General features: G+C 58.3%; 1 protein-coding gene across 2 annotated transcripts in view; it reads right to left on the bottom strand.

The window, feature by feature from the left end:
* The window catches only part of KCNQ4 (potassium voltage-gated channel subfamily Q member 4), a 53488-nt gene extending 27220 nt beyond the window's left edge, over window positions 1-26268 (bottom strand). The window contains exon 1 of one of the 2 annotated variants that reach the window (XM_086716613.1): window positions 25856-26268. In XM_086716613.1, the coding sequence (XP_086572739.1) occupies window positions 25856-26169 (314 nt within the window). In that variant the 5' untranslated portion in view covers window positions 26170-26268. The remainder of the gene's footprint in view (window positions 1-25855) is intronic. The other variant, XM_086716612.1, reaches the window with a different exon arrangement.
* Window positions 26269-27857: the final 1589 nt, after the last annotated feature.

The raw sequence follows: 27857 nt of genomic DNA, 5'->3' as shown, positions 1-27857 counted from the left end.
GCTCCATGTGGTAAACTGTTTAAAAAGCCCCTGAACTTCACTTCCCCTGCCTTCATACACTGGTTGAGAGTTTCTCCACCCCAGACGCTCAATACAGTGGAACAGATACATTAAATCTGATAAAGAACATCTTGTGTCCCAGGCACCTGAATAATTATCCCCATCTTCCAGATGAAGAAACGGGGCTCAGGAAGGAGGGATAGACTTGTTCCAAATCAGTGAATCAGTGTGATCCCTCAGGCTACCTCGGTCCTCCTGAGGGGTCCTCACACAGACACCCACTCTTGGGACAGCAGAAGGGAGATCAGTGTCTGGAGCTTAGGCAGAGAGGAGACAGAGAGAAGGAGCTGTAAGCCAGGGTCTGGTTGTGAATGCCAGAACCACCATGTGGCTTCATTCATGCAACAAATAAGGACTAAGGATTGCCTCTGGCCCCCTGTGGGGCTCCAATTTCTCTCTCTCTCTAGAATTATAGGTAGTATGCAGGAGCTGGCTGGCTTGGGCCATCTATAATTGCCCCAACAGAGAGGTCAGACTGCCGCTTTCTGGAACATTTTTGCCCATCATGTCTGGCTGCAGTTTGGGGCCCGTGTCCTCCCTTGCCCGGCCCAGGAGGCAGTGCTGGGACAGGTGGGTGCTGCCCGGCTGATTCTCCCTGGCTGGGCTTATCCTGAGACTCATCACAACCCTTCCACACCTCCACCCCCATGCTGTGACTATCCCGCTCATTCAGGAAGGCAGTGAGGAGGTTAGGGACTGAATAGGTAGCTGGTTTGCTTAGATCTGTGGTTCTCGAACTACAGCTGGTGTCAGAATCACCCAGAGGACTTGTTAAGGTACTGACTTCTGGGCTTCACTCCTAGAATGTAAGTATGAGGCGGGACCGACCGGAGAATTTGCATGTCTACAAAGTTCCCTGGTGATGCTAATGCTGTTCCTCTGGGAGCCATACTTTGAGAATCACTGGCTCAGCTGATAGGCGTGCCTGTGGCTGACTCAATTATTAGCCAACTCACGGCTTTTTAAACAACTGCAAATATTGCCTTCCCCGCCTCACTCTCTCCCCACCACCTTCTTGAAATCACTGCCCAGAAACAGCCACGGGGCAGAGGTAGCAAGGAAAGCCCTACTGGGGAGGTGGGTCTCATGCCAACATCAGCTTCGCCCCCAATTCACCGTGTGACCCCCAAACACTGGGCCAAGCCCCCTCCATGCTTATTTTTAATTACTTCTCACAACAACCCTGTGGGAGCAGTGTCAAAGTTACCCAAGGCTTATCGGTGAGAAAGCACAGGCTCGGAAGGATACTCTATGATGGCTGCCCAACTCTGTGAGTATACTAAAAAACACCGAATTATAAGGGGGGATTTTATGGTATGTGAATTATAGCTCAATAAAGCAGTTATTTAAAAGGAGAAAAAGAAAGGCATACTAGATTGTCCAAAAGTCATAAGGCCAGGACCTAAACCCAAGTCCACCTGGACCCCCAAGCCATACTACCTCTCTGGGCCTCAGTTTCCCCATCTGTAACATGAAGTGGGGGGTGTCAGCCTTAAGACTCTCCAGCAGAGGGGTAGAAGGGAGAGGGTCAGCCATGGGCTCAGTTCCAGATCCTCTGGGGATGTCCCCGGAGAGACAGATGCTTGGAGGCTGAAGAGGTGGGGATAGGAGTTGGGGGTTTGGTTTCTAACCCGCAGAGAAGGGGTTATCTCCTAACCTCTGAGCCACGTTCACTTAAGAAATGTTCTTTGCCATCCATACTCAGCCAGGTTGATTGCAAAGCCAGAAATGAATAACCCAGACCTCCCCCTGCTCCAAGAAATTAACAACTATTGCAAAGCAGTGATAGGATGGACAAGGGGATAACAGTTTGCCAAGGGGGTTGGCGGGGGGAGTCCTAAGACAGCTTCCATAGAGCCAATGTGGAGGGATCAGTGAAGACACGGAGAGGGTGATGGCCGGTGCCTCCAGCAGGGCAATCAGGATATGTGCAGGCACCCGAGACGTGGGGGCCTACAGACAGCCCCCGGTGGCCAGCAGTTCTGGATGACGCGGGGCTGAAGTGAAGGGGCAGTGGAGAAACCAGAGGTCCAGATCCAGTGGGTGCTGCGAGGGGGCACCCTAAGGCATTATGAATGTTATCCTCAAGGCAAGGGGGAGCCATTGGAGAGTTTCGAGGGAGGAATGACGTGGTATGCTATGTGCTCCAGGACTACCACTCAGGGGTAGTGTGGAACATGGACCGGAGGCAGGGAGACCGATGGGGAAAAGCAGGTAGAAAGTTCCACAATAATTCAGATGAGAGACGAAGGGGACAGCACCAAAGAGAAGGGGATGGATGGAGGTTTCAGGGAGGAGGATTTGGTGATTATTTGGAAATGGGGACAAAGGAGGGAGAATGACTCTCATACTTCTGGTGCGGGCACCTGGTGGGTGAAGGTGCCGTGAGTGAGCAGACACGAGAGACCCCGCTGGAGGGGCAGCTGGGGGCAATGAGCTCCATTTGGGACACGTGGAGACTGACAGGGCTGCGGCGCACCGGGCAAACGGTCACGGGCATGAAGACAGACCGAAGCCGCAAGTGCCGACATGGGGCACATCGGGGGTAGAGGCCACGGGAGTGGCCGAGAGAGTTCGGAGAGCACGCGGCACATTGGGAGAACGACCCAATGGGACCCCAGAGGCGCAGAGGGAGGAGGCACACTCCACCCAGACTCAGAAGGAGCTGCCGGCAGAGATGGGAGGGAAACCAGGAGAAAGAAGCAGCAAGGATGCAGAGCAAGGGGGTTTCAAGGAGGGAGCGAAAGCCAGCGTCAAATGCTGCCAAGAGGTCAGGCAAGATAAAGCCTGAAAAACGTCCACTGGATTTGGTGACAAGCCGGTCCCTGGGCACCTTGGCAAGGGCAGCGGAGACCAAGGGGAGGCCTGGCACAGGCCCAGGTGGGATGAGAAAGGGAGAGGGGCAGCGATAAAGAGGAAACAGAGGGCGTACGGATGGCTAAAGAAGCCTGACGGCACAGAGTAGAGGCAGACAGGAGCCGGAGAAGGACGCAGAGCACTGGGACTGGGCTTTGTTTTTTATTTTAAGATTCAAGAGCCAGAGTGGAAGGAGCCGAGAGAGACGGAGAAGATGAAGATGGGGGAGAGAGAGGGAGTGATGGATGGAATGAAGTCCCCAGGACAGCAGGGAGGCCCGGATCCCGGCCAGGCAGGGCTGGGGCTGAGCAGAAGGGACCCCCCCCTCCCCCCCCCCCCCCCCCCCCCCGCCACCCCCCGGCCCCGCCCCCAGCCAGCTTGGGACAGGCGGCAAGGAGGAGGGGCTAGGTGGAACCTGAGGTTGGGGGCCAAGGAAGCCAGAGAGCTCCCTGGGGGCTTTGACTTCACTTCCTCTGTGACAGAGGAGTCAGGCCTCCTTCCTGGGGGAGGTGGGGAGCATTTGAACAGCTGGTGTGGAGGGAACTGACCAGGCCCCGGAGAGGGGTCCCCGTGGGAACATAGGACCATTATTCCCTGCTGTACGAATGGGAGAAAAGAGCCAGAACATCACAGGTGCTCCACACGTGCATTTTGGGTTTGGTTTGTTTTGGGAGTTTTTGTTGTTGTTGTTGTTGAATTTTTACCCCTTGAAGTAATCTCTATGCCCAATGAGGGACTCAAACTCGTGTCCCCAAGATCACAAGTCACATGCCCAACGGTTGAGCCTGCCAGGTGCCCCCTCTGGTTTTGTTTTCAAGGCTTGGTGCTCCTTGAGGGAGGAAGCAGCCAAGTGGGATGAGGGGATGCCCCAGCCTCCAGTCAGGCTGGAGTAAATGCAGAACCAGGCTGTGCCCCTTCCTTCGTCCTGGGCCTCCTTCCTTCTCTCCAGTGTCCCTCCTCCCAGACACCTCTACCAGGGTCTGTTGCCTGCTTGGCCACCAGCTGGCTCCCTCATTTCTACATGTGGCCTTGGGAGTATGTGACCCCTTCCTCACCTCCCAGACCAGGACCCCAAAGGCAAGCTTCTGTCTTCCCCCTGGGGACAGCTAGGGCCAGTCTGTCCCCATTCAGCCAAGGTTCCTGGAGGACAGAGGCCATAACCCCACCACCTTCCAGCCGGAAAGGGCTTCTTAAACCCCAAACCAGAGTTGATAGTGAAGGAAGGACCTCAGCCCGACCTGACAGGCTCCCCCTGACACGGGGGTGCAGTGTGGTCTGGAGGGCCCTGGGCTCCTCTGGGGAGAGCAGGCTCTTACTTTCTCTTGCAGGGGGATAGAGGGGAGGGGCAGTCAGCCAGGCCTCAGAGCGAGGCTCTTTCCAAGAATCCTCAGGGGCTGGGACGAGAAGTTTCCCCTGATCCAGCGATTCTAAATATGGCAAAGGGAGCAAAATCACGTGACCCAGGGCCCCACACCAGGGCTGCGGCTGCGGCCGCTGCTTCTCTGGGCCGGAGGCCTATGCTGGGGGCTCAGGCTTAGGGATGAGGTCTCAGTGGAGCCTCAGTTTCCCTGTCCATAACATGAAGGTGGGGGACATTGAGCGAAGGGGGCCACCCCCTCCAGCCTTAGCATTTTCCAGAGTGGGGTGGAGGGGAGAGGGCTGAGCCCTCAGCTCAGTTCCAGATTCTTTGAGGGTGTCCCTGGAGGGACGGCGGCCGCCAGCACATAGTACAAAATATGAAAAAAATGCCCCTCTTGGAGAAGCAATTAGAAAAAGGCGTTCCCCTTTAGCCTGAAAAATTGTAAAAAGTTGACCCCTCCGGATGGACCCGCCAGAAACAGGCACCCCCTGCTCCGGGCTGACCCAGCCCTAAGCAGAGCCTGGACTTCAGTGCCACTGACGTCTTCTCGGCCAGGCCCCTTGGCAATGCACAGGATGTACAAGGACATGGGCAGCCCCAGGGGCGGCTCTGACAGCCACCACAGGCCTGGAGGGGCCACATGGCTCCCTGCCGCTCTCCTCGCCACCACGGATTCGTCTAGAGCTGGAGACGGACCCAAGAAAGGTCCCCCTGTAGGCGGGGCCCAGCCAGTCAGGTTATCTTTCTCAGGAATGGAACTAAGAACCACAGAGCAAAGTTGGCAGGGAAGCAGAGAAAGAAATGGACGTGAGGCCGCTGTTCCCGAACCTCATCTCCCCTTCTCTATTTGGTGAAGCCCAGGAGTGCGCCTCCCTCCGTGATGCCACGAAATTCTTCCCGAGCCTGGCAGGAGTGTCCTCCGCCTTCACATGCCAGGTTTTCCTGAGCTAGTGTGAATGGTCTCGGTCCCAGTAGGATGTGGAAGGCAGTGTCTTCTGGACAAGGTGTTTCATGAGTCATAGCCTCGTCCTCTCCCACCTGGTCTGGCTCCAAACCCTCCCACTCGCTCTGGCTGCTTCCCTCTGCCCATGCCAGCCAGACTACCTGGTGCACCAGGTAAGTAGGCTGAGCAACATGTCAAGGGTGGGAACAAGGAGGGAGCAGGGGCCATCCATCTGTTTAGGGTTGGCCAGGCAGCATGGACTCCTCAAATAAACAGGGAGCGTGGGCTCCCCGGCAGGAGGCCAGCAAAAAAAAAAACGAAAGCGAAGTAAGGGGTGGAGCACAGGCAGCCTGGATTCTGAACACTTAAACAAGATAGCCAATGGAAGGCTTCCCCAGTTCCACCTGAGAAAGCTCCATGTGGCTTTGGGTGACTCAGTTTTACATTCTGGGCTTGGCATAAGATTCCACTTGAACGAAGAGCTTTGCTGCTTTTTTAAAAAGTGTGAAATCCACCAACTTACAGGCTCAGGCCCAAGCTCCTAAGCAAGGAAGGCCCTCACCACCCCCCCACCTCACTCTCCACCACGCAGAGCCCAAGCTGGCACTTGACGCTCCATTGTCAGAGCTCTACCCTGCAAAAGCAAGCAACTTTTCCCCTCCCGATCTTCCTTCCCTCACGTCTGCCCCTCCTCCAGCCTGGCTGGGTCGGGTGGGAGCCCACCTCAGGCTCCCTTAATCCCCCACCCCCACCTCTATGCCCACCTTGGTCAGTCGTGGCAATGACTTCAACTCGAGAAAGGCTGTTTGAGGCACTGCCTCCTCCCACAGACCAGGAGCTAGTCGAGGTCTTGTCCTTTTCCCCTTGAATGCCCCAGGCCCAACTCAGAACGGGGCTCCCTGAGAGAGAGCACAACCTAGGCACTGGACCCCAGGCACCACCCACCCTCCAGGGTGCCCGCGCCGCCCTGCTGGCCACTCCTGGCTGCACATCTCAACCCTTCCTGCAGCAGGTGGGGTGAGTGGCCCTGAGCACGCAGGCCAGGGCCCCGGAGCACTCACTCACTGCCTGATTCACTGCTGATTTGGTATTTACTGAGGGCTCCCCATGAGCCGGACGACAAAGAAAGGCACCGTCCCTGCCTTCGTGGGGCGTGCAGTCTCCTGGGGGAGACGGATAATAAGCAAGTAAAGGTTGAAAATGTGAGATGATGATGGAGAAAAATTAGGTGGGGAAAGGGGAGAAGGAGCAAGGGTTTGGGAGTTGGGGACTATTTTATAGAGGCTGGTTGGGGAAATAGCATTGAGAAGGTGACTTTTCAGCAGAGAGCTCAAGGAAATGAGGGAGGGAGCCACGCAGGTATCTGGGCAAATCGGGTTCCGAGGAGAGGGAAAAAGCAAGAGCAAAAACCTGAGCCAGAGGTTGCCTGGTATATTCCAGAACACCACGAAAGGAGTGCCCCCAGAGCGGAGTGAGGAAGAGGGAGAGTGGTGGGCAGAGGAGGTGGGATGCAGATCATCTACCGGCTCCTGTGAGGATTTTGGCTTTTACTCCAAGTGAGATGGGGAGTTCTGAGCAGGGAGTAACACGATCCGACTGGCGTTTGCAACAGCACAGGCTGTTGAGTAGAGAACAGACATTGGTGCAGAGAGGGGATGGGGTGGGGGACGGTTGTGTGATTCAAGCAAAAGATGACGGTGACTTGTGCTAGGGGAATGGTGGTGGCAGGAGGTGAGCAGATGCTGACTCTTTTAGCGCTGAAAGATCCCCTAGAGTGAATCAATCCTCTCATTTAAACAGGGGAAACTGAGTCCCAGAGAGGGGCCTGATCTACCTGGGATCATACAGTAGATCGGCGGCATGGCTGGGTCTGGCACCCAGATTTCTTGATTCCTAAGGTAATGTCCTTCTGAGTTCTCTTCCTGTAGCAGGACCCAGGCACCTGCCCCTCCCCCACCCCCATCTCAAAAATTCCCTCATCCAGGCATCAGGCTCAGGCCTTGCCCCTGCCCTTCCTGCCGTATGTGACAGGGTGGCACTGGGTTCAAGGATTGCCCTGGCCTCCGGCTACTTGAGCCCAGTAGGGGTAAGGGTCACCTCTAAGGAGCCTTCTGTCCTCTGAATCAGCAGAACTTTCGCAAAGGGGGGAGGAGAGAGGAAGAGAAGAATCCAAACCAGGGGAAAGAGCTTAGTCCCCAACACTTGGTTGTCAGCACTCCCGGAGAAGAGAGGGCACCGAGAGCTGACAGGGTGGAACAGGAGATTCAGGGAGGGCCGGGCCCCCTGGGGAGTACAGGCCCCAAGGCTGAGCCCAGCCTGGGAGCTCTATAGGCCCAAGCCAGTGAGCATCCCACCCAGTGGGAGGTTTAGGGGGCGTGATGGGGAGGGGTGTTTCAATGCCTTTGCTATCAGCAAGCAAAGCAGTATGCAAACTCATGGGCCACACCTGGGGCAGTTGGTTACAGCTGCCCTGAAAGCCTTGCTCCCCATAGGAACCCCAAATCCAGGCCCAGCTGGACTGAATCCAGCAAGACTGACTCCAGTGGGCCCTGACAGCTGGGAAAGGCTTGCTGTATGACCTTGGGCCAGGAGCACAACTTCTCTGGGCCTGTTCCGCAGCCAAGGTGGAAGGATGGTTTAGGAGGGTCTTAGGCTGGAAACCAGAAGCACATCTGCGGACGTCCTTTCAGGTTCCTCTGCTTTTAACAGGAAAGGCTGCCCAGCCCCTAGTTCCGGTTGATTCAGAGTCCTCTAAAAGCCAGGAGCCTGCTTGATGGCTCTGAGCTATTTGTCAGGGTTGGGGCTGCAGAAAGGGAGGCACAAGGGCATGGACAGAGCTAGGAACCTGGGTCAGTGTGCTCTCTATCCTGATTCTGCCACCACTAAGCTAAGGAGTTGGGGAAGCTGTCTCTGGGTCTGGCTTTACTCCTGAGGAAGGGTCTCTGAGAGCCCTATTTTTCGCTGATCCATCTGGGACTGGTGATTTCAGCTTCTCAATTGGGAAGTGAGGCCCTAGCAGCTCCAGAAAGAAGCTGCCTGTCCTGAGCAACTTCTGGAGTCTGAGGAGAGGATCTTTTACATTTCATTTGCATGGTGCTCATTTGCATAGAAAGGCTACCTCCAAAACTCCCCTTATAATTGAATAATAGCAAGGAGGAGTGAGGATAGATCAGAGCAAAACTTTCAATGGCTCATTAACCACAGAAAGGGTGTTGGAGGTCAGGGAAGGGACATACTGCTTCTCTGGTCCTGATTCACCCTCTTCTAGCGGAGGAAGACAGAACCCTACAAGTATCAGAGCCCAAGGAACAGGGCTTGAATTCCGCTCAGATCCTGACCTCTGCCAGGCTCAAGAATTCAGACTTGTGTGTGTGACCTTGAGCAAGTGAGCCGTCCCTCTCTGGGACTCAGTTTCTTCGTCTATCGAATGGGGCCAGGGACGCCCGATCTGAGTCTGGAGTCGGGGGGGTGGAACCAGCGCTGAGGGGGTTGCGGAAAGGCTTGGGTTCACTTAGGGACACAGAGGAGGCTGACTCCGGGCGGGACTCCTCGGGAGAGGGTGGGGCTCCTGGGAGGAGAGCTCCTGGGGGACTCCTCCCCCATGACGGTGCTCTACCCCCTTCCGCTGCAGGGGCCCCTTCCTCTGCTGCCGACGCGCAGCAGTTCCGTGCTCCGGGGTCCGCAGAGCCCGCCCCGCCTCTTCGGCACGGGGAGGGCTTATTACAAGGGGAGGGGCAAAGGGTGGGGGCGGGACACTGTGGTGGGCGGGGCTCCGAGTCGTTCCCGGGAGGGGCGGAGCTTCGCCGACACCCGGCACCACGCGCAGGAGGGGCGGGGGCGGGGGCGGCGCTGCGGCTCCAGTTACCTCCCTGCGGCCTCCCCCGCCCCGCCGGCTTCTTTTTCCGTTTCCAAATTAACAATTGAAAACGCGGCGGCCTGAAAGGCGAGCAGCGGGCCAAGCGGAAAGTGTGAAGGTGCCGCCGCGTCCCCGAGGACGGGGGCGGAGAGGGGGGCGCGACACCCTTACTGCCTGGGGCTTGCCCACCTAGTACCGGGTGCGGGCACTGAGCGCCCCAGGGCACAGAGGTGCCAAGGCCCCTAAGTCGGGTCCTGGCCTGATCCAGTCCCTCGTACTGTCCTGGCCTAGCATCGCGGGACCGAGCGCCCAGGCTCCGGGTGGTGCCAGCCCTCGAGGGCGCTGGCGGAGGTGGGGGGGGGGGCACTAGGGCTGGGTTACTACTTTCAAGGCTGAGTGCCCAGGAGGGCAGGTGCCAGGCAGCACCCTCACAGCACCGTCCTTAAGGGCTCCAGGAGTCAGCTAGGTTTGCATGTGACCTCAAGCAAGTCATTTCACCTTGCTGAGACTCAGTTTCCTCATCTGAAAAATGGGGAGGGAAGATTCAGAGCTGGTGGTGAGGAACAAGTGAAATGAGAAGATGCCTGAGGCTGGTCCACAGTGAATACAACAGAGAGCAGCCATTATTATCTTGTGTTGATAATGATGATGATATTGAGTCCTTCGCATCCTTTCACCTCTGCTGTCCACCAGTGGGGAATACTGGAATTGACTGGTCTTTTCCTCCCCTCATTTCCTCGGGGCTTCCCCAAAGCCACACTTAACAGATAAAGAAACTGAGGCCAGGAAGGTCCTTGTAAGGGGCTCCAACTCATTTGTGAGTGAAAAGAACTAGGGCCTGAGCCCAGAACCTGACCTCCAGGCCTGGACTCATCTTATGGAGATGAGCAGTCCCTGTGGCCAGGGCCCTGGGCATTAGACCTCCCTCGCCAGTGTCCTGAGACACGGATGCTGATACTAGGGCAGCTGGAACAAATGAGGGGGTAACGGAGACAGTCCCCTCTCCCAGGCATGCAGGGGCATGGGCCAAGCGAGCCAGAGGGTGGACACCCAGGAAAGCTACAGTTTCTGGCCCCCAAGTCCCCCATAATGTAAGCTCCGTGAACACAGCGACTTTATCCTGTTCACTACTATCTCTCCCACACCTAGCACAGGGTCTGGTGCATTGTGGGTCATCAGTAAATATCTGTTGAGTGAATAAGCGAAGGAATGATGAGCAGGTGCCTTCTTATACAGCTGTGGCCTCCCACTCACCACTGGTGTGAACTGGTCTTCCTTAGGGAGGTGGGTCTGGGGTTAGGTGCCTCTCTCCCCAGTGTGGAGACACAGGGCCATAGAACGGGAGAGAAGGAGACAGAAGGAAGAGGGGACAGAAGAAGAGATTCCAGAAGGCAGAATGGAGGTCAACTCTTTCTTCACAGCCTCCCGCTTCCTACTCCTGTCCATCGAGGGACGAGCCCCATTCCTCCTCCCTCCAGCCACCTCTTCACTGACTACCATGATTCATCCCCACCCCCACTGGTCCATTACCTCTGTCAGTCTGAGTGCTCCTCCCCCATTTACAATCCTACCATGGCTCCCTACTATTTACCACCTAAAATCCAAGCTCCTCAGCCCAGAGCTTGAGGCTGGAAACACACACAAGTGTCAGACACACTCCACCCCTGTACATTTCTGCCTTGGTGACTTTTGCGTTCTCTCCTCTCCTGGGGATGTTCCCCCTTCCTCCCCAAGAATCCCTGATCTGCTTCAGGGAGAAGTGCTTCCCCCAGCCCCTTTGGATTCCTGGCCCTTTCTAGGTACCCTAGGATTCCCTCCTGCTGAGGCTGTTCTTGCCTCCGTCCAGCCCCCACCTCCCCAACCACCGCCTGATTAGAATCCAGCCACCAAGGGCAAGGCCCTTGCTGGCTGAGTAGATGCTCAGACAGTATTTGGCAGGAATCAGGAAGACCACCAGGTCACCAGGACCTTGAGCATCAGTGAGTCAGGGCTTTCCACTGTCCTGGGAAGCCTGAGGACTCTGGGTACAGGCATTTGGGGATGGCTGCAGATGTGGGTGGGTGGAGTGAGGGCAAATACAAGCCCATCCTGAACACTGGCAGGGTTGGAGAAGAAGTACAAATGGGACACACAGACTATTAGTCTAAATATTTAAAAGTTTAAATCAAGCTAGCCAGCTGTTAGATAAACTACGTTTTACCCTTCCTGACGCGTATACCTTCATAACGATCTGGAAGGCCAGGTTTGAATTGAAAATCTTGGACTCTTTATAGTTCCATGCTGGAATCTGGCAGGGAGGGGCTGCTACCCCATAGTGTGCCCTCTTCTCTTCCCACACTGGGCTCATCCCTCAACAGGGGGGCCTGGGGGCCACTCCTGCGGGCGCCCCAGCCCACTCTTCCAGGCTCCATCTACACTGGCTGCAAACAGCTGCTGTTGGTCCTAGGAGAGCTCACACCACTCCGGCCCTTGGGATGATGAACCAGGAAAGAGGCCTGTACATGCCCTGGCACAGACACAGGGATTTAGGGGTCGGGGGACTTCAGGGTTACCTGGAATGTGTTCTAGAACAAGCATGGCTGTGTATAGGCGCTGGGTTGCTGGTATGCAGAGCCAGACGGGCTGAGTGGGTAGGATTCTGGGCCCCTACCTTTGAATCCACCCAGGGTGGCAATGCTTTGATATGGTTTTTTTTTTCTTTTAATGTTTTTTCTTATTTTTGAAGGAGAGAGAAACAGAGCATGAGCAAGGGAAGGGCAGAGAGGGAAACGCAGAATTCGAAGCAGGCTCCAGGCTCCGAGCTGTCAGCACAGAGCCCGATGTAGGGCTTGAACTCATGAACTGGGAGATCATGACCTGAGCCAAAGTCAGACCCTTAACCGACTGAGCCACCCAGGTGCCCGCTTTGATATGTTTTATCTATTGCCCTCCTGTGTCACATTTCATGTAAGGAACCAGATCTGCTTAAAACAGTCTGCAAAGCACTAATCTAGCCCCTTCCCTCCTACTGAGCATAGATGCTGAGGCTATGGGGTGTCAGTGACCACAGTCATACAGCACTTTAGAGTAAATCCAGGGTTCCTGCCTCCTGCCCAGACCTTGACTTCCTTGAGCACATTTATGATCTGTAAGACCCAGTGCCTTCAATACAAGCTGTTGGGAGGTGATGAGTGCCCAGCCCCTAGTGGGGTTCAAGCAGCTTGCAGCTGTAGCCTCCTGCCTTGGTAGGGGTCTGGCTCCTCAACTCAGGTTGCTTAGCTCAGGAGTAGATTGAGAGGCCGGACCAGGCCTGAGAAGGAGAGGGAGTCCTGGTATAAATAACCGTAGGGGGGGCTGGGATGTTTGGGCCAGTCTCCTGGGCTACGGCTATGTTTACTGCCTGGGGCGGGGTGGGGGGGGGGGGGTGTGCATAGCCCATACATTTGCCTCCCTGACTTATAGCCAAATTTCTCCAGGAAAGGGTGGCCCAGGATTAGCCCCAAACACTCCAGCTCTGCACCCCATCAGGTCCTCCCCGTAACTCTGCCCAGTGTGAGCCCTAACCCCCTCAATACCGCCCCACTGTTCAGCCCCAAGTGCTACACAACACGGCATCTCCGTTAGCCCCAAATGCCCCCAGCATTTGCCCCCCATAAGTCTCAACTCTGCTCAAATCGTGGGAGGGGGAAGAGCATGAGTATGGCAGAGGAAGGCCCCAAGCAGAGGAGCTGGGTATGTGCCAGGGATCTGAGCTGGGGCCACTGGGCAGGGGGGCAGAGACAAGCCTCTCCCACGGCCCTGGCCAAGACAGAGGAGGGCTGCGGCCCCCGGCTTAGGAGAGTGCAAATCCCTCTCCCCAGCCCAGTGCCCATCCCATGCCTGTCATGTGCGGAGCATTAGATGGCCAGACCCCAGTGTGAGAGGGGCGGGCAGGCGCCCTGTTGGTCACGCCACAGCCAGCTCCTCTCCCTAACCAGCCAGGAGAAAAAACCCTCAGTGCAGAAGGGCAAGTGGGTCCCCTTCCCCATGGGACAGCAGCTGCAGTCTGCCCAAGCACGGAGGCCCAGGGGTTGATGTGAGCGGAGTTCCAGCCTTCAGGCCAGGCCAGCTTGCCATACACACACATACACACACACACACACACACACACACACACACACACACACACACTCTGCCCAGCTGACTGTTGGGTCTTGCTTGAGACACTAAACTGATACGCACTGAGAGCAGAGGCTCCAAACTGGGGCCATGTCCATCAGGGGTCTTAGGTGCCTGGACACCTGGGCTCCAGCCCCATATCAGCTACTTCCAGCTGAATAACCTTGGGCAAGTCACTTCTCCTTTCTGAGCCTCAGTGTAAAATAGTGTAACAATATCTCCTCCAGGGTTGTTGGGAGAACTCAGTGGGATTCCACTGAGCAAACATTAATTAAGCCCCACAATGGGCCAGGCATGGCTTTAAGTGCTTTGTGGACCATCCAGTGGAGAGGGGGTGTAGCCTTTTTGTTTTTGTAGCATTTTTGGTTTGGTTTGGTTTGGTTTGGTTTGGTTTGGTTTTAAAGTTCATTTATTTATTTTGAGAGAGAAAGACAGCGTGCATGAGCAGGGAAATGGCAGAGAGAGAAGGAGAGAGAGAATCCCAAGCAGGCTCCTCGCTGACAGCGTGGAACCCGACTTGGGGCTCGATCCCACAAACCGTGAGATCATGACCTGAGCTGACACCAAGAGTCAGATGCTTAACTGACCGAGCCGCCCAGGCGCCCCAAGGTAGCATTTTGGACCCGGAGGCCGAGGCTCAGGGATGTGAAGAGGCCTGCCAAAGACCACCCAGAAGGCACCGGGTCCCCGGTCAGCTCTGCAGAAAAGTTTTCACTGCAGAAAGTTTTTCACTGTTATTTATAGGTGTTGGGGACAACTGAGACTTTTGAGCTAGGCTGGGCTGCAGTCTGAGCTCTGCCACTGACCTAAGTTCAGCCCATGCCCTGTTCTGGGCCTCAGTTTCCCCATCAGTAGAATGAGGGGATGGGGTGAGACCGGTGATTTCCACACTCTATTGAGCTGCAAGAAAGGGAGGGGACAAAGAGGTGGGGCAGGCTGGGCCACCCGAGCTCCGTCCTTCTCCAGGACACCGCACCACTAGCTGGGCCAAACCCCTGGGTGTTCTCGCGAGCCTGTTCTAAGGCCACTGTTCTAGGGACCCGCGTAGATCCTAATCCCTATCCCCAGACATCCTTGCAGACAGCCTCCGGGCCTGCACCCATCCCCTCTGCTTCCAAAGGCTCCCTGAGCTCAGCCACACACACCTTCCCCCAGGCCAGGCTTTGCATAAGCAGCTGAACTTTCCCTACAGGCAAAGTCCTAGGGCTTCAGGCCAGGTCTGGTCAGGCCTCGGCAGAGTTAGTGGGCAGCTCCAGAGGAGCCACTCAGGGGGCTGGGCCAAGGGGAGGGGAGGGCAGAGGGAAAAAGAGGCCAAGTGGATGGCATCCCCATGGCTCCCTGCCAGAATTTCCCCCCTTACCATCCTCCTTGGAGATCCACAAAGGTGTTTCTAAAATACCAATCTGCCCAGGGTACTCCTGTCTTCACTTCCTTCCTTCTCCTCCAGGAAGTCACTGCTCCTCAGCCTGACACCCTCAGCTCGTGTCCCAGCCTCTTCTCTGCATACCTCCTGCTCCCTCCAGGCTCCCACTCTCCTGACCTCTTGGAGGTCTTTGCAAATGCCATGGTCAGCCTCACCTCTGGGCTTTGCCCATGCTAGTCCCTCTGCCCAGAATGCTGTTCCATGCTCCTTTTGGCTTGGTTAACTACTACTCCTACTCATGTTGTAGGGCTTGACTTAAACCTCTTCCTCTGGGAGGCCTTCCTAGCCATGCCCAATTTAGGGCTGGGTTTGGCCCCTTTGTGCTGGGCTCCTACAGGACTCTGCACTCCCCGGACAACCATCAGCTTCTGCCACATCTCCCCGGGGACCAAGGGAGGGTCTGATTCACTACTCTGTCCCCAGCACCTGGGACAGTGACGGGCCCCAAGCGATTGCCAGTGAAGGCTTCCCAAGTGAGAGAGCAAGTTCCCAGCGCAGAACTGGGGTGGAGGACAAGACCATGAACTTTGAGGCTCAGCTGGTTCTCATACTGGCTGCAGGACCATGAGGGCCAGTCAGGCATAATATGATGGGTAAGCCTTTGCTATTATTATCTCTCTTATTATTGAGAGCCATAGTAGGAGAGGGAGGCTGAGGCTCAGAGAGGAAGGTGACCGCTGGAGGCCACCCAGCAGGAAGGTGGCCTTCCCATCCCAACCCACATCCCCATGTACACTGTGAGCGCCACCGCGCCCCCCACCCCCTCACACACACTGACTGCGGCCCTGAAGACCTGCTCACCCCAGAGTCCTTGCACGCTCAGGCTTAAACTCCCGCCCTCCCGGGTGCGCAGCATTTACTGGCTGTGTGACAAAGGCACATGCTTAACGTTTACGCTTCAGTGTCCTCTTCTGTGCAGTGGGGTAATGAAAGTACCTACCCCCAGGGCTCTTGGAAGGATTAAATGAAGGGATATTTGGAAAACATTTGGCACAATACCTGAGATATCTCTTTTTTCTTTCTTTTCTTTTTTAAAGTTTGTTTTTATTTATTTTGAGAGAGACGGACGTCGCTTCTCAGCCTTTTGGCTAAGATCAAGTGAGAGAGAGAGAGAGAGAGAACACTTGCGCCCGAGCTAGCAGGGGAGGGGCAGAGAGAGAGGGAGAGAGACAGAATCCCAAGCAGGCTCCGCACTATCAGCACCGAGGCTGACGCAGGGCTCGAACTCACAGACCGTGAGATCGTGACCTGAGCCAAAGTCGGAAGCTCAACCGACAGAGCCACCCAGGCGCCCCTTATTTATTTATTTTGAGAGAGAGAGTGAGCACGAGCAGGGGGAGAGGCAGAGAGAGGGGGAGAGAGAGAATTCCAAGCAGGCTCTGTGCTGTCAGCTCAGAGTCTGAGTCGCGGCTCGATCACACAACTGTGAGATCATGACCTGAGCTGAAATCAAAAGTCGGAAGCTTAACTGACTGAGCCACCAGGCGCCCCTCCCCAGTGCTCCCTTCACTGACAGGTGAACCCTGACTGTGGTTGACCCTGTCCCCACCCACCCCCAGCCCAATCTTGGCTAGAGCCTGAGCTGGTCCTCACTGCACTCTGGGTGCACAGGCCTAGAAGGAATGGATAGTGGAGACTGACCATCCCTCTAATCCTTCCATCCCACCCAGACTCTTCCGGCCTTCGAGCTCAGGAGGGAGGAGGCTGGGTGGCGCCCAGACTCAAGGATTTCACGCACGGGTAAAATTTCCCAAAAACACTTGGGGACTGGTTGTCAACTTTTTATTTTGCCAAGTAAGGACATTTGAAAAAAATTCCCAGCCCCATCATTTCATAAAAGAAAGGACATAATCTCAGACTAAAACTCCTTTAAGTGGAATAAATTTAGCTTTATGAAAAAGTCACCACATTGTCCTTATTTCCTTCAATTTTGCCTTAGGCCACTGAGAACCGCATGGGTCTGCTGACGTATCTGAGCGACATCCGGAGCTTGGGCCGGGGGCCACACGGACGTGGGTTCGAATCCTGGCTCCCCCGTGGACAAGCTGTGTGATCTGGGGCAAGTTATTTCTCCTCTCTGAGCCTTAGTTTCCTATCTGCAAAATGGGAACAATAGTGTTTGCAAAGCACTAGCTCCTGGGAAGAAATCAGGCTTCCAGCCAGTGGCACCTCCCTGTCCTGCCACTGCCTATGGCTGTCCCCCACTGCCCACAGGGCAAAGTCTACCTCCATAGCCTGATGATCCAGGCTCCACCCTCAGGGCCGCGGACACAACAACAGACTCTGCAGATCCTGGGGCAGAAAGGGTAGAGGAAGAGCATTCTACCCCAGAGCCTTTGCTCTCGCTGTTGCCTCCACGTGGAATGCACTCAGGATAAAAATCGCTAAAGCTTCCAGTTCAGTGCCTGCGCACAGAGGACCTGGGGTCCTTATTCCAACCTCTCTCTAGTTGGCAAAACTGTTCTCATCCTTACAACCGCCTCAATGCCACCTTTATTCCCTTGGCTCAGCAAACATTTACAAATTACCAACCACACGCCAAGGCCTGTGCTCAACCCCCACCGGCCAGACCTCACAATCCTGGTGCAGAAGCATGCAGAAGAACACACAGGGCTGGTTGAGCGAAGCCAGCGAAGCCAGCGGAGCGGAGCTCTGGGGAAGGGCCCCCTGTTGAGCCTGGGGTGGGGGTGTGCGGGGAGTGACTCCAAGAAGAGGTGGTCCTCAAGCTGAGAGGCGAACAGGAGTTCTTGAGATGACGGATGGGCGAGGGGAGGGAGTTTCAGGGCGAGGGGAAAGCAGAGAGAGCATTAAACAGCATGTGCTGGAGACACAAGTTGCTTCTTACGTGGGTCACTAAGGATGCTTGAGGAAGGGGTTCCTGCCTTGGGCAGTGAGGGTACGAGCGTCACCGTCAGGGGAGACTGGGGAAGGGTAGGCTGGAGGGAGAGGCTGAGTTTGAGGTGCCCACCAGAAGAGAAGGCAAGGCGTCCACAGGAAGCTCAGGGCTGGAACTGCGGAGGGGCAGGCTGTCATCACAGAGGTGACTCCCAGTGACACAGGAGGGCATGAGCCCGCCCCCCCCCTCCACAAAAACTCTGTACAGGGAGGAGGACACAGGGCAGAGCCCCGAGGAACCCCAACATTCTACAGGCAGAAGGAGAAGAGCCAGAGAGTCAAGGGAAGGGCGGGCTCCGCAAGGGAAGGCCCAACAGGCTTCGACCCTCAGGGGCGACATGGCAGCGTCCCAGGGAACCACGTTGTGGGTGTGAATCCTCCCTCCACTACTTAGCAGCTATGTTGCCTTTAGGCCTTCATTCCCCCCGTCTGTAAAATAGGGCTAATTTATTTTTTACAGAAAGGGGAATGAAGGGCGGAGGGGAGAGGGCCGACAAGCTTGGGCGGCCTTCACTGCATCCCCAGGCTGTACCTCCCTCCCTCTGCCGGCCCGGCCCGGGTCACACTTCCGTCCCTCCTCTGTCTCTCCCGCCAGAGTTCCAGCGATCCGCAGAAGTCGGGAAATTAGACGAGTGAGTGAAATCAGGGGTGGAATGCAGAGGGAGGCATTCCTCGGTCCTGGACGATTACAGTACAGCACCCATCCACTGAGGAGGCCCGCGTGTGCTGTGTCCTCGGGCAATGGGGTGTCTCCTCCTGGCCTCAGTTTCCCCATGTGTGAAAAGAAGCTAGCCGCAGGACAAAATGAGAAGCGGTGAGGGGAGAAAGGCCTATTTGTGCCCCAGGGAAGGACATCCCGCAGGGGTCTGGGTCCCCATTGGGCCCGGGGACCGGTCTCTCCGGAAGAGGGTGGCAGCCAGGCCAAGGAGGGCAGGAGCAGAGGCGCCCGGGATTGTGCTGACAAAGCTGTTCCTTCTCCCCTCCTTTGCTCCCTGCCCCCTCCCCTCCCAGGGGACAGCCTAGCCCAGCAAAAAATAAACCCAAAGACGGTGACCTGGACGGGCCTGAGGCTCCCAGGGAGGAGTGGCAGGGAAGGAAGGGTGGCAGAGAGGTAGCTTGTGACCACCTCCCCCTCCCACCAAAGCCAAAAGATACCGGATTGGACCCCTCTCCCCCCAGCCCCCAGAGCTGGGCTCCAGGGAGCAGTCTCTGTTTTCCATTCTCACACTGTTAGGGAGGGGTACCGCTTGCTTGCCGAGGATAATTAGCAGAGTAGATCTTGCCCAGCCACGCTAGACATGGGTCCCCAAGCTTTAGAAAGAGCACCCCAGGGAATTCGCTCTGCCTCCTGGTTGTTGGGCAGTCCTTCCTGCTGTCTGACCTGCATCCCTTATGCTTCAGTGGGAACCCTGCTCCACTGATCTCCAGCAAGCTTTCCTCCCTCTCCCACCTGCCTGGCCTAGATGTCTGAGGAGTCAGGAGAAAGTACCCCCCAGATTTCCCTGCAGGGACTGGGGAGGGCCCCTAGGCCAGAGACCCCACTCCACCCACTCTTCCCCAAATCTCCAAGAAGTAAGAAAGAGGGAAGGAACTGCTGAGCTCCAGCTCTCTTTGCCTCCCTCCCTCAGGCGCTGCCCACAGATTCCCAGCCCAATTAGTCTGCTGCCTGGGGCTGCCCCTCCCATTCCCTCCTCACCCCCCACCAGGTGCCAACCCCCAGGGCACGAAGATCCTGCCCTAGGGAAAGAGTTGCCCAGAAAGCCTGGAGTCCTAGGGGCACTTCATGGGGGCCCCAGAGGTCTGACCAGCACCCTCTCCCCAGCCCCTTAGAGCCCCAGCTGGGTGCTCCAGCCTCCTGGGTGCCCTTCTTGGTGCTCCCAGTCCTCTGAGGGGCCCAGGGAGAAGGTGCTGGAGACTGCCCAGGTCCTCGCCTGGCAACACTCAGAGTCTATACGGTGGCTCTTCCGGCCCTCCAGAATCACTCTGCGCCTGATAGCCCTGAATGGTCCACTTTCCAGTTCAGCCCCATTTTACAGGGGAGGAGAGTGAGGCTTGGGGATTGGGGTGGCGTGGGGGTGGGTACCTTCCCAGCAGGTGTTGAGATCTCTGAATCACCTTTGGGATTCCCTGTCCCCATTCCCCAGGATGATACATCAGGAGAGAGTGGGGTATCGCCCTCCTCTCCCAGCAGCCCCCCCCCACTGTCCCCCTGAGCACCATGGCTGTTCTTCCATCTCCCTGGGGCCAGGCTCGCTGCAGGGTTTGCTAACGAGGCCCACACCTCGGCCTGCCTGGCCAGACGGTGACCCTGTCACATACACGCCCCTCCCCCGCACCACACAGACATGCTCACACTTACCCCCCAGACCTCTCCGCCAGCCCCTGGGAGAGGAAGCAGGAAAGGCCAGTGGCCAGACAGTCTCAGCAGACTTCCCCCTGGGCCCCAGTCCTAGGTCTGTCTCCCTGTGCCCCCCCCCCCCCCCACCGCCCCCAGGCCTGGTGGAGAGCGTCCTAAGGATCCAAGCTGGAGTCCTGGCACCACCCTTCACTAGTTACGTGACCTGGTACAAGGTAGCATATAGGTGGGTGGCACCCTCTCACCGGCCTCACTTTGCTCAGATGTGAACGCGGTTACATGAGGGACCACAAGGAAGGGGCTCAGGCTGGGGCCCTCAGGACCCCCGCGGAGAGCTCACACTCTGCCCCCTACTGGGCCAGCACCCAGTCGGACCCTCCCCAGGCAGAACAGTGAAAATGACAACAACACAATACGCGGGTGCCCTTGCCGGTGGCTGCGGCCCATGCAGGGCACAGAGCAGGTGCTTTAACCCACTTGGCCTTGACTATCCCAGAGGCTGGAATGGTCATTCCCAGCTTTCAGATGATAAAAATTGAAGCTCAGAGAGGTGAAGTAACTTGCCCAAAGGCACATAACCGCTAAGGGTAGAACCAGAAGTGCACCCAAATCTGTCCGGCTCAGATCCCATGCTCTTAACCCTCGGTGGGGCAGCCACTGGAGACAGGACACGTCGCCCCTTTCTCCACCCCAGCCCCACGACTCCCACACTGGGGGTGTTAGAGAGGGGCTGCCCCCAGAGTTCCCCGCTGGGCCCCTTGGCCCATAGGAGGGTCAGTCCTGCACAATGGCCCCCGTGCGTGTGGTGCGGGGAGGAAGGGTGATGAGCCGCTCCAAGTGGGGGAAGCTCCCTGCGTGGCCTCCTTTGGAGCAGGGGCAAGGCCTTGGCCACAGACTCTGCAGAGCTTTCCTCTCTCCTGCTCCCCAGGCGGTTCGAGCTCCCTTGACTGGCTCAGAGAAACTTCAATTAATCACCCACTCAAAGTGCTGCCATCAGCCCAAGAATAATCACCTCTTGAAACACTCCTGGCTCCAACGTTCAAGAATCTAGGCTTCCACGGCAATACGGACTGAAGTTAGTCATTCAGCACGGCTTCCTCAACGGCAGGAACGAATGTACTACGGGGTTGGGGTGGGGTAGCAGTGAGGAATCTAACCTGCTCCGGTGACCCCCAAAGGAGAGTTCGGGCAGGAGGGTGCAAAGGGACCTAAGGGGGAGGGTGGGGAATAGAAGGGATAGAAAGCTGGCAGGATGGTCTCTCCATTCGCCCCCTCCTCACAAAGACCAGACAAAAGAATTAAGAACTTAAAAACAGCGGCACAAAAAAATTGGGGTCAAGCTCCAAGGCTGTCCCCAGCATCAGGCCAAGTTCTTGGAGCATCAGCCCGGGGTGGGGGGGTGAGGAACACTGTCATCTCAAGTCCTGACCTGGGAGGCAGAAGGCCTGGGCTCCTGGCACAGTCATACCACCGATCTGCCCCTTTCCGTGCCTTGGCGTACCCAGCAGCACACTGCAGGCCTGGGCAGAAGGGCCTCAGAGGGCCCTTCGGGGGAAGCAAAGGCCAGCAAAATTCTAGGAGGCCACCCACGCTGCTCCCACGCGGGCCTGAGGCCGCCCTCCCAGACAAACGCACAAATACACACAGACCTCTAAGGGCAGCCCCGCAGGTATGGACAGGCGGGGGGGGGGGGGGCAGAAAACTCGGGAGTGGGGTCAACTCTGCTCTGTCCTACGGGTCTGGGCTGGGGCCGCAGGCCCAGGTGTGTGTCTGCGAAGCGAGTGCAGAGTGGACACAGCTGTGCATTAGGTTTCCTTTCACTGGATGCCTGCTGCAGGTGCGTGTGTGACATCCACGGCCGTGTGTGTCCAAGTTGTAGTGAGCGTGTGCATGAGGCAGGCCGCTGAGCGTGCCACGGGGACGTGTGTGCAAAGCCGTGAACAGCAGAAGTATGACTGCCTTGGGTGAGGCTGGGCAGTTTCCACCCAATCCCACAAACCCTTGTCACTGCCCACCCCCTGCTGCCTGTGTGCTGGGTGCTGGGGCCAGAGAAACCACTGACACAGGACTACCGCGCCTGAGGCTGGGCCTGGGGCTAGGCTGCTGGCCTAAGCCGAGTCGCAGGAGAAGGACAGCTCTGAGTCCGACGTAGCTCTGAGCAGGCTCCTCAGTGACCTCTCTTGAGCCTCAGTCTCCCCATCTGTCAAAGGAGGAGGAGAACAGTACCCTCCTCAAGGACGTGGTCTACGGAGAGCACTTAGCACGGTGCCCGGCCACATAACCGATGCTCCACGCGTGATGAGAAACTTCAGTTCAAATTCCAAGGGCCAACCCAGGCGGCTGCAGGGAGCAGGGGGTGGTCCTGGACAGGAAGTCAGGAGTCTTTGCGTCTGGTTCTGCATTTGCTTCTCATTCACTGTTTGACTCGGGAGCCTTAGTTTTCTCATAAGCAAAATGGGCTGTCAAAATGTGAGGACCCACCTAGTGGGGATGCCTGAGGGCTCTGGGCCCCCTCTGCTGGACTTATTTCCAACCCAGGCAGTGATCTTTCTCAGATGGTCAGGGTGGGAGCTTGGAGGACTCCCGGATTAGGAGTCTAGGGCCCCAGGAGCGGCGGCCACCTCCTCCCCTCCCCATTCCCACAGCTTCTGACCCCAGGGACAAGGCTGAGGAGGATGTTTACAGAGTGTAAGCCTTCACATAGAGAAAGTGCTGGGCAGCTGGGGGCTGGAAGCAGCCAGCCTCACAGTGGCGCGGGGAAGATGGGAAGTGATGGGGCCTTGCCCTGTATCAGCCCCTTCCAGCGCTCTGGCTTCAAAAGGGAGGCTGGGGTGGCCTTTGAGAGAATGCAGCAAGGAGGTGAGCATCCTTCCCGAAGGCTCAAGAAGCAGGATGGGCAGTGATGTGGTGTTTCTCAAAATTCAGAGAGCAGGGTCTATAAAGGGTTGAGGGCTTAAGTCAAAGGCTGGGGATGCAGAGGAGGGACTGGCTGAGAGGACTGGGAGCCTAAAGAGAGGTGAGAGAGCTCAGAGATGGGCCCACAATCCCTCAGGCTGGACCTCAGTAAGGAGAAGACCGGAGTCAGCGGTTCCCACTTCCCAGAGGCCACAGCTGCACTGGCAGGAGAGGAAAAATCGGGGCTTGTCTTCTGGGTAATCTCCCACACCTCGGTGCCAGAAAAGGTGCGGGGCCCAGGAGGACCTCGCTGGCAGGTGTGAGGGCGGTGTCGCCTGGGGTGAACAGACCCAGCTCACCCCAATTCCCTCCTTCTGAGCCCTCCTCTTCCAGGCTTTTCTGCCAGGGCCCTCCTACTTGGGCCTGAGCCTCTGGGAAGGGGGTGCTTGCTAACTGTGCACATTGGAACCCCTACGCTTGAGCTGCCTCGGAGCGCCATTGTGGAGTGGGGAAAGGATTTGACCAACAGTGCAGCGGGAGAGCTAGAAGTCCAACAGCAGGAAGCGCTTCCTGGCAAGAACAGCCAAGACCCTACAGTGAGTGGCTGAGAAACCCCACACCTGGAGCGCCTCCAGAATGAGAGAGGCTTCCTGTGTGGGCCCCCTCCGCCAGCCCCAATAATAACATCCATCTTTTACACTCAGACCCTTCCAGCTCACCAAGCTCTTTCCCACCTATTACCTTATCCAAGAGGGAGGTCCACAAGGTTGGGGTTTCTAACCACTTTGATGGCCGAGACATCTAAAAGCTCAGAGAGGCCCAGCCATCAACCCAAGATCACACAGCACACAAGAGGTGGGGCTCCCAACCCCTCACTTTCTTTGATCTCTAAGTCAGATGACCAGTTCCCTGAGAACTCCTAAATGTCTGGATGTTTTCACACTGCATTTCCTTCCTCAGAGCTCCTGAGATGCCTCGTCCCTGGGCTCCCGGGCACAAGTGGTCAGAACAAGCGTGCCCCTGGCCAGGGCATTCCTGGCATCCGGAAAGGGGAGGATGTGGGGCAAAGGTGCCAGCGGATTTAGCTCCTGGAGAGGAAGGAGAGGCCCTTCCAGAGGACGCGAAGACAGTGGCTAGCCAGGTGACATGAGGCTGGTCCTTCACCTCCAGTGACCCCCGTGGAGACCGAGAGGCCAGGCCTCGGGACTAAAGACCCCCACCCCAGAGGTCAACTGGCTTCCCCAGGCCCAGCCATGCCTTGGACAAGTCATCTCCCAAGAGGAGCCCACGGAAGGCACAGCGCTCTCTGCGTCTCAGCCTCCTTGGGCACCCCAGGCTGCAATGCAAGCAGTACAACCACCCTTAATTAGCAGTCCCCCTGCTCCTCTCACCTGACTCCACTGTCCCTTGTACTGTCATCACTCCAGCAGTCCTCTCTGCCGCGAAAAATATTCAGCTTGGACCTTCCCAATGGGCACTGGGGGTTGAACTACTCCTAACAGCTGACCATGACCCTAAACCTGACCTCATGTCCTGACAAACTCCACTCTGCCCCGGGGCCTAGCCCAGCGGGGGTCTCTGCACAAAGTCAAGGCTACACCCCCACCCCCATCCCCCCCCCCCGCCCCCAAGCATACTGGCTGAGAGAGTTCTTTTCCTCCACCTTCCCTGTGGCGGGGCGGGGGGGGGGGGGGGGGGCTCTTTTGCTAGCATTTTCCTCCCCTGCACCTCTGAAATTCTGTGGGCCCAGTTAGGATGGGGCAGAGGCAGGCAGGAAGACAGACCAAAAGACAGGAAGAAAAAGACAAGTAGAAGAGTGAGGCAGGTGGACAGGCAGATGGACAGGTGGACAGGCAGGCACACAGAGGGATGGAAACAGACAAGCAGAGGGACGGCTGGACAGTCAGGGGGAGAGATGAATAGACGGGCCAACCACACACAGGTGGAAATTCCGGCACAGGGCCAGCCAGACAAGGCAGAAAGACCATCTGACAGTCAGGTGGGTAGGCAAGGGGACCACCCAGGAGACCCCAAGACCAGAGAGCCCTCTCTGAGAGCAGCAATAAGGAATTAATATCGGTACATTTTCCAGGGACCGGAGGTCTTTCTCGGGCACCTCCGGGCGTCCCAGCGCCAGGCCCGGCCCTTCAACTGATATCTGCGGGGCCTCTCATGTTCCCGGCTGGGCCAGGCCGTCCCCCAAGACTGAGCTCTAAGCTGCCAAAATTCACTCTTTACATCCAAGAGGGGTCAGTGTTTTTGAAAGTTGTAGGAGCTTGGCAAGGGGGAGGAGGGGGCCCGCAGCGTCAGTGTTTCCAAACCTACCCCTCTCCTCTTTCTTTTTCCCCAGGGTGCCCAGCGCCAGGCCTGGTGCAGCAGCCAGCGAGCTGGGCAAGCTAGCAGGGCCGCCCGCTCCTGCCACTGGGGAGTTGACGGTGGAGGGGAGGCTGGGTGAAGACAGACATACAGCACACACGAGTGTCAGGGCTCAGGTGGTTCACGGGGACCCCCAAACACCTACAATGGGGTGCCAGCCCCAGAATGGAGTGGAGGCCATTCCTGGACAGGGTCATCTCCAAGGGGAGCCCGGGGGGGAGCCCACTCTGCCAACAAAGTTGGGGAGATGGTGACAGAAAGTGTGTGGGGGCCAATGAGTCCCTTTTGTGTCTGGGGCACAAGGAGACAGGCAGGGAAGAGGAAAGGGGACCCCGCTGTAGTGGCTCCGGAATGCAGAGAGGATGGGGGACCAGAAGCTGGATGTGGGGAGTACCTGGGACAGAGGAGCAGGGGTTGGAGATCAGGGTGAAAATAAAGAGTTGCGGTGGGGAGGTCAGAAGCGAGGTCAAGCGGGGATCAGGACCTGGGGATCAGGGTTAAGGTCAGACCGGGGGATCAGAAATCGGGCTCAGGCTTGGGGGTAGAGAGGAGGGTCGGTCGTGGGAACTTGGGGTGGGGGGGTGCGGGGGGCGGAGTCATGGCGGCCGACCATCCCCGGGGAGCCCCGGGCTCGGGCAGGGGCCGCGCGGGGGTCGACACACGGGGGCGCGGCAAGGGGCGCAGGGTCGCAAACTCACATGAAGACGTGGTAGACGAAGGCCCAGCCGCGGGGTCGCTCCAGCACGTTGTAGACCCAGTTCTGCAGGCGGCGGTAGCGCTTGTGCGCGGCCGAGGAGCGCTGGCCGCAGGCGGAGCCCGAGCCCGAGCCCGGCCCAGGGAGGGGCGCGCCCGGCGGCAGGGGGCTGCCCAGAAGGCCGAGGCGGCGCGGGGAGCCGCCCCCGCCCGCCTCGCCCCGCTCGCTCTGCACCGCGGTGAGCGCCACCAGCTCGGCTCGGGGGGCGTCCCCGGGCGGGGGGGCCAGGCCGAGGCGGCGCGGGGGGGCCTCGGCCATGGGCGGCGCCGGGCAGAGGGGGGGCCGGGGCCCGGCTAAGGTCCGGGGCGGGCGCGCGCGGGGCGCTCAGCGGCGCATGGCTCGGACCCGGGCCCGGCGGGGCAGCCCGGGGCCGGCGCGGGGCGGCGGGGGCTAGGGGCCGGGCCGGGGAGGCGCGGGGGCCGGGGGCGGGCGCGCGGAGCCTGGGGGCCGCCGGAGCCCGCACTGACCGCCCGCTTCCCCGGCGACTGGGGCGGCTCTTTCCGACTCCAACTCTCTTATTACGCGCTCCATGCCGCTCGCCTTTCCACCTGCCTCAGGCGCGCCGCTCACATGTCATCCTCCCCCGCCCCGCCCCTCCCCCGCCACCCCCGCCCGCCCCGCGGCCGCCTTCCCAAATCGGGAGGGAGCGAGCGGGCGGGCGCGGCGAGGCGGAGGGGGGCGCGCGGAGCGAGCGGCGGGGCCGGGCGCGCCGGCCGCGCGGGCCGCCGAGTCGGTGCCGGGACCCGACCGCGTGGCGGCGGCCCCCGGGGGGCTGTGGCCGCGTGCAAGTGGCGTGCACCGCCTCGAGGGGCTGCCGGGCCCCGAAGGCCGGGCTGGGGTGGGACGCCCGGTGTGTGGCTGCGGAAAGTGGGGCGTGGAGTGTGGAGTTGCGGCCGCGGCCGTGGACGGGGCTCGGCGTCCCGTGGAGTTCGGGTGCGAGTGGATGCAGAAGTGCGTGCTCCGTGTGTGCAGAGCGGGCGGCTGCGGGTGCGCGCGGTGATGGGATGGAGTGCGTGCAGGTGTGGGGCGTGGGCACGATGGGGAGGGGTGTGAAGAGGAGTGTGCACGGTCCAGGCCCCGCTGGGTGGTGGCGGTGGAAGCGATGAGGTGTGCCCCGTCGGGTCGTGCCCTTAGTCCGCTGGGCGGCGTGTGTAGAATGTGCCGGTGCCGCGTGTGGCTCGGCGAGCAGCTCCTACCTGAAAGGCCTGCTGTCCCAGCGCTGCCGAGCTGGGTCACAGTGTGTTGCACAGTGGACCCCGGGTGTGTCCGTTCTTCCTCCCACCCCCAGCCCCACCCCCACGTCTGCGCTTCCCTTCTTCGTGTGGGGGAAAGAGCCTCCTGGCTGGCCACCCTGCCCTACGAAGAGTCTCCTCTGATGGAGGGGCCTGCTCCCAGCCAACCCAGCCTGAACCGCTACGTGGCCTCCCTCCCAGGTCAAGGCACGTGGGTGATGGGAGGTGAGCTCTGAACTAGCGCTGCGGGCCGGACAACTTTCTCCCCAGAGGCCCACAGAATCCCACCCCCAAACGGGAGACTCTTTTCCCACGAACTCCCTCTCCAGCTGGAAAGTTCTTGGTGCCTGACCTCCTCTAGCAGTAGGGGGCAGCCCTTTCGTTCCCTTTAGCCCTCTGGGCCCTGCGCGGAGTGGTAATTTGGGTTTCCCGATCCTCCTTCCCTCTTCCCCTGACGGAAGCCTGGGCCCCACCAGCCGCTCCCTCCTCCGGCCCTGCCCCAGGGTGAAGGCTTCCGCAGCAAACTCTTCTCGTTCCTCCGGGAGGATCTCGGGGGACCGAGCGGAGCGGGAGGGGCGGGGCAGGGGGCGGGAAGGCGAGCTCGATTCTCAGCTGTCAGCAAAGGCAGCATTGATCTGCTGAGCGCCTGTGGGGGAGGGAGAGAGGCAGATCTGCAGGCGGCGGGGAGGGGGCTGCCGGGACCTGGGGGGTCCC

Source organism: Puma concolor, chromosome C1 (genome assembly GCF_028749965.1).
Source record: "Puma concolor isolate L17-30 chromosome C1, mPumCon1.1.hap2, whole genome shotgun sequence".
Taxonomy (NCBI): Eukaryota; Metazoa; Chordata; class Mammalia; order Carnivora; family Felidae; genus Puma; species Puma concolor.
This window is presented reverse-complemented; position numbering and strand designations above follow the sequence as displayed.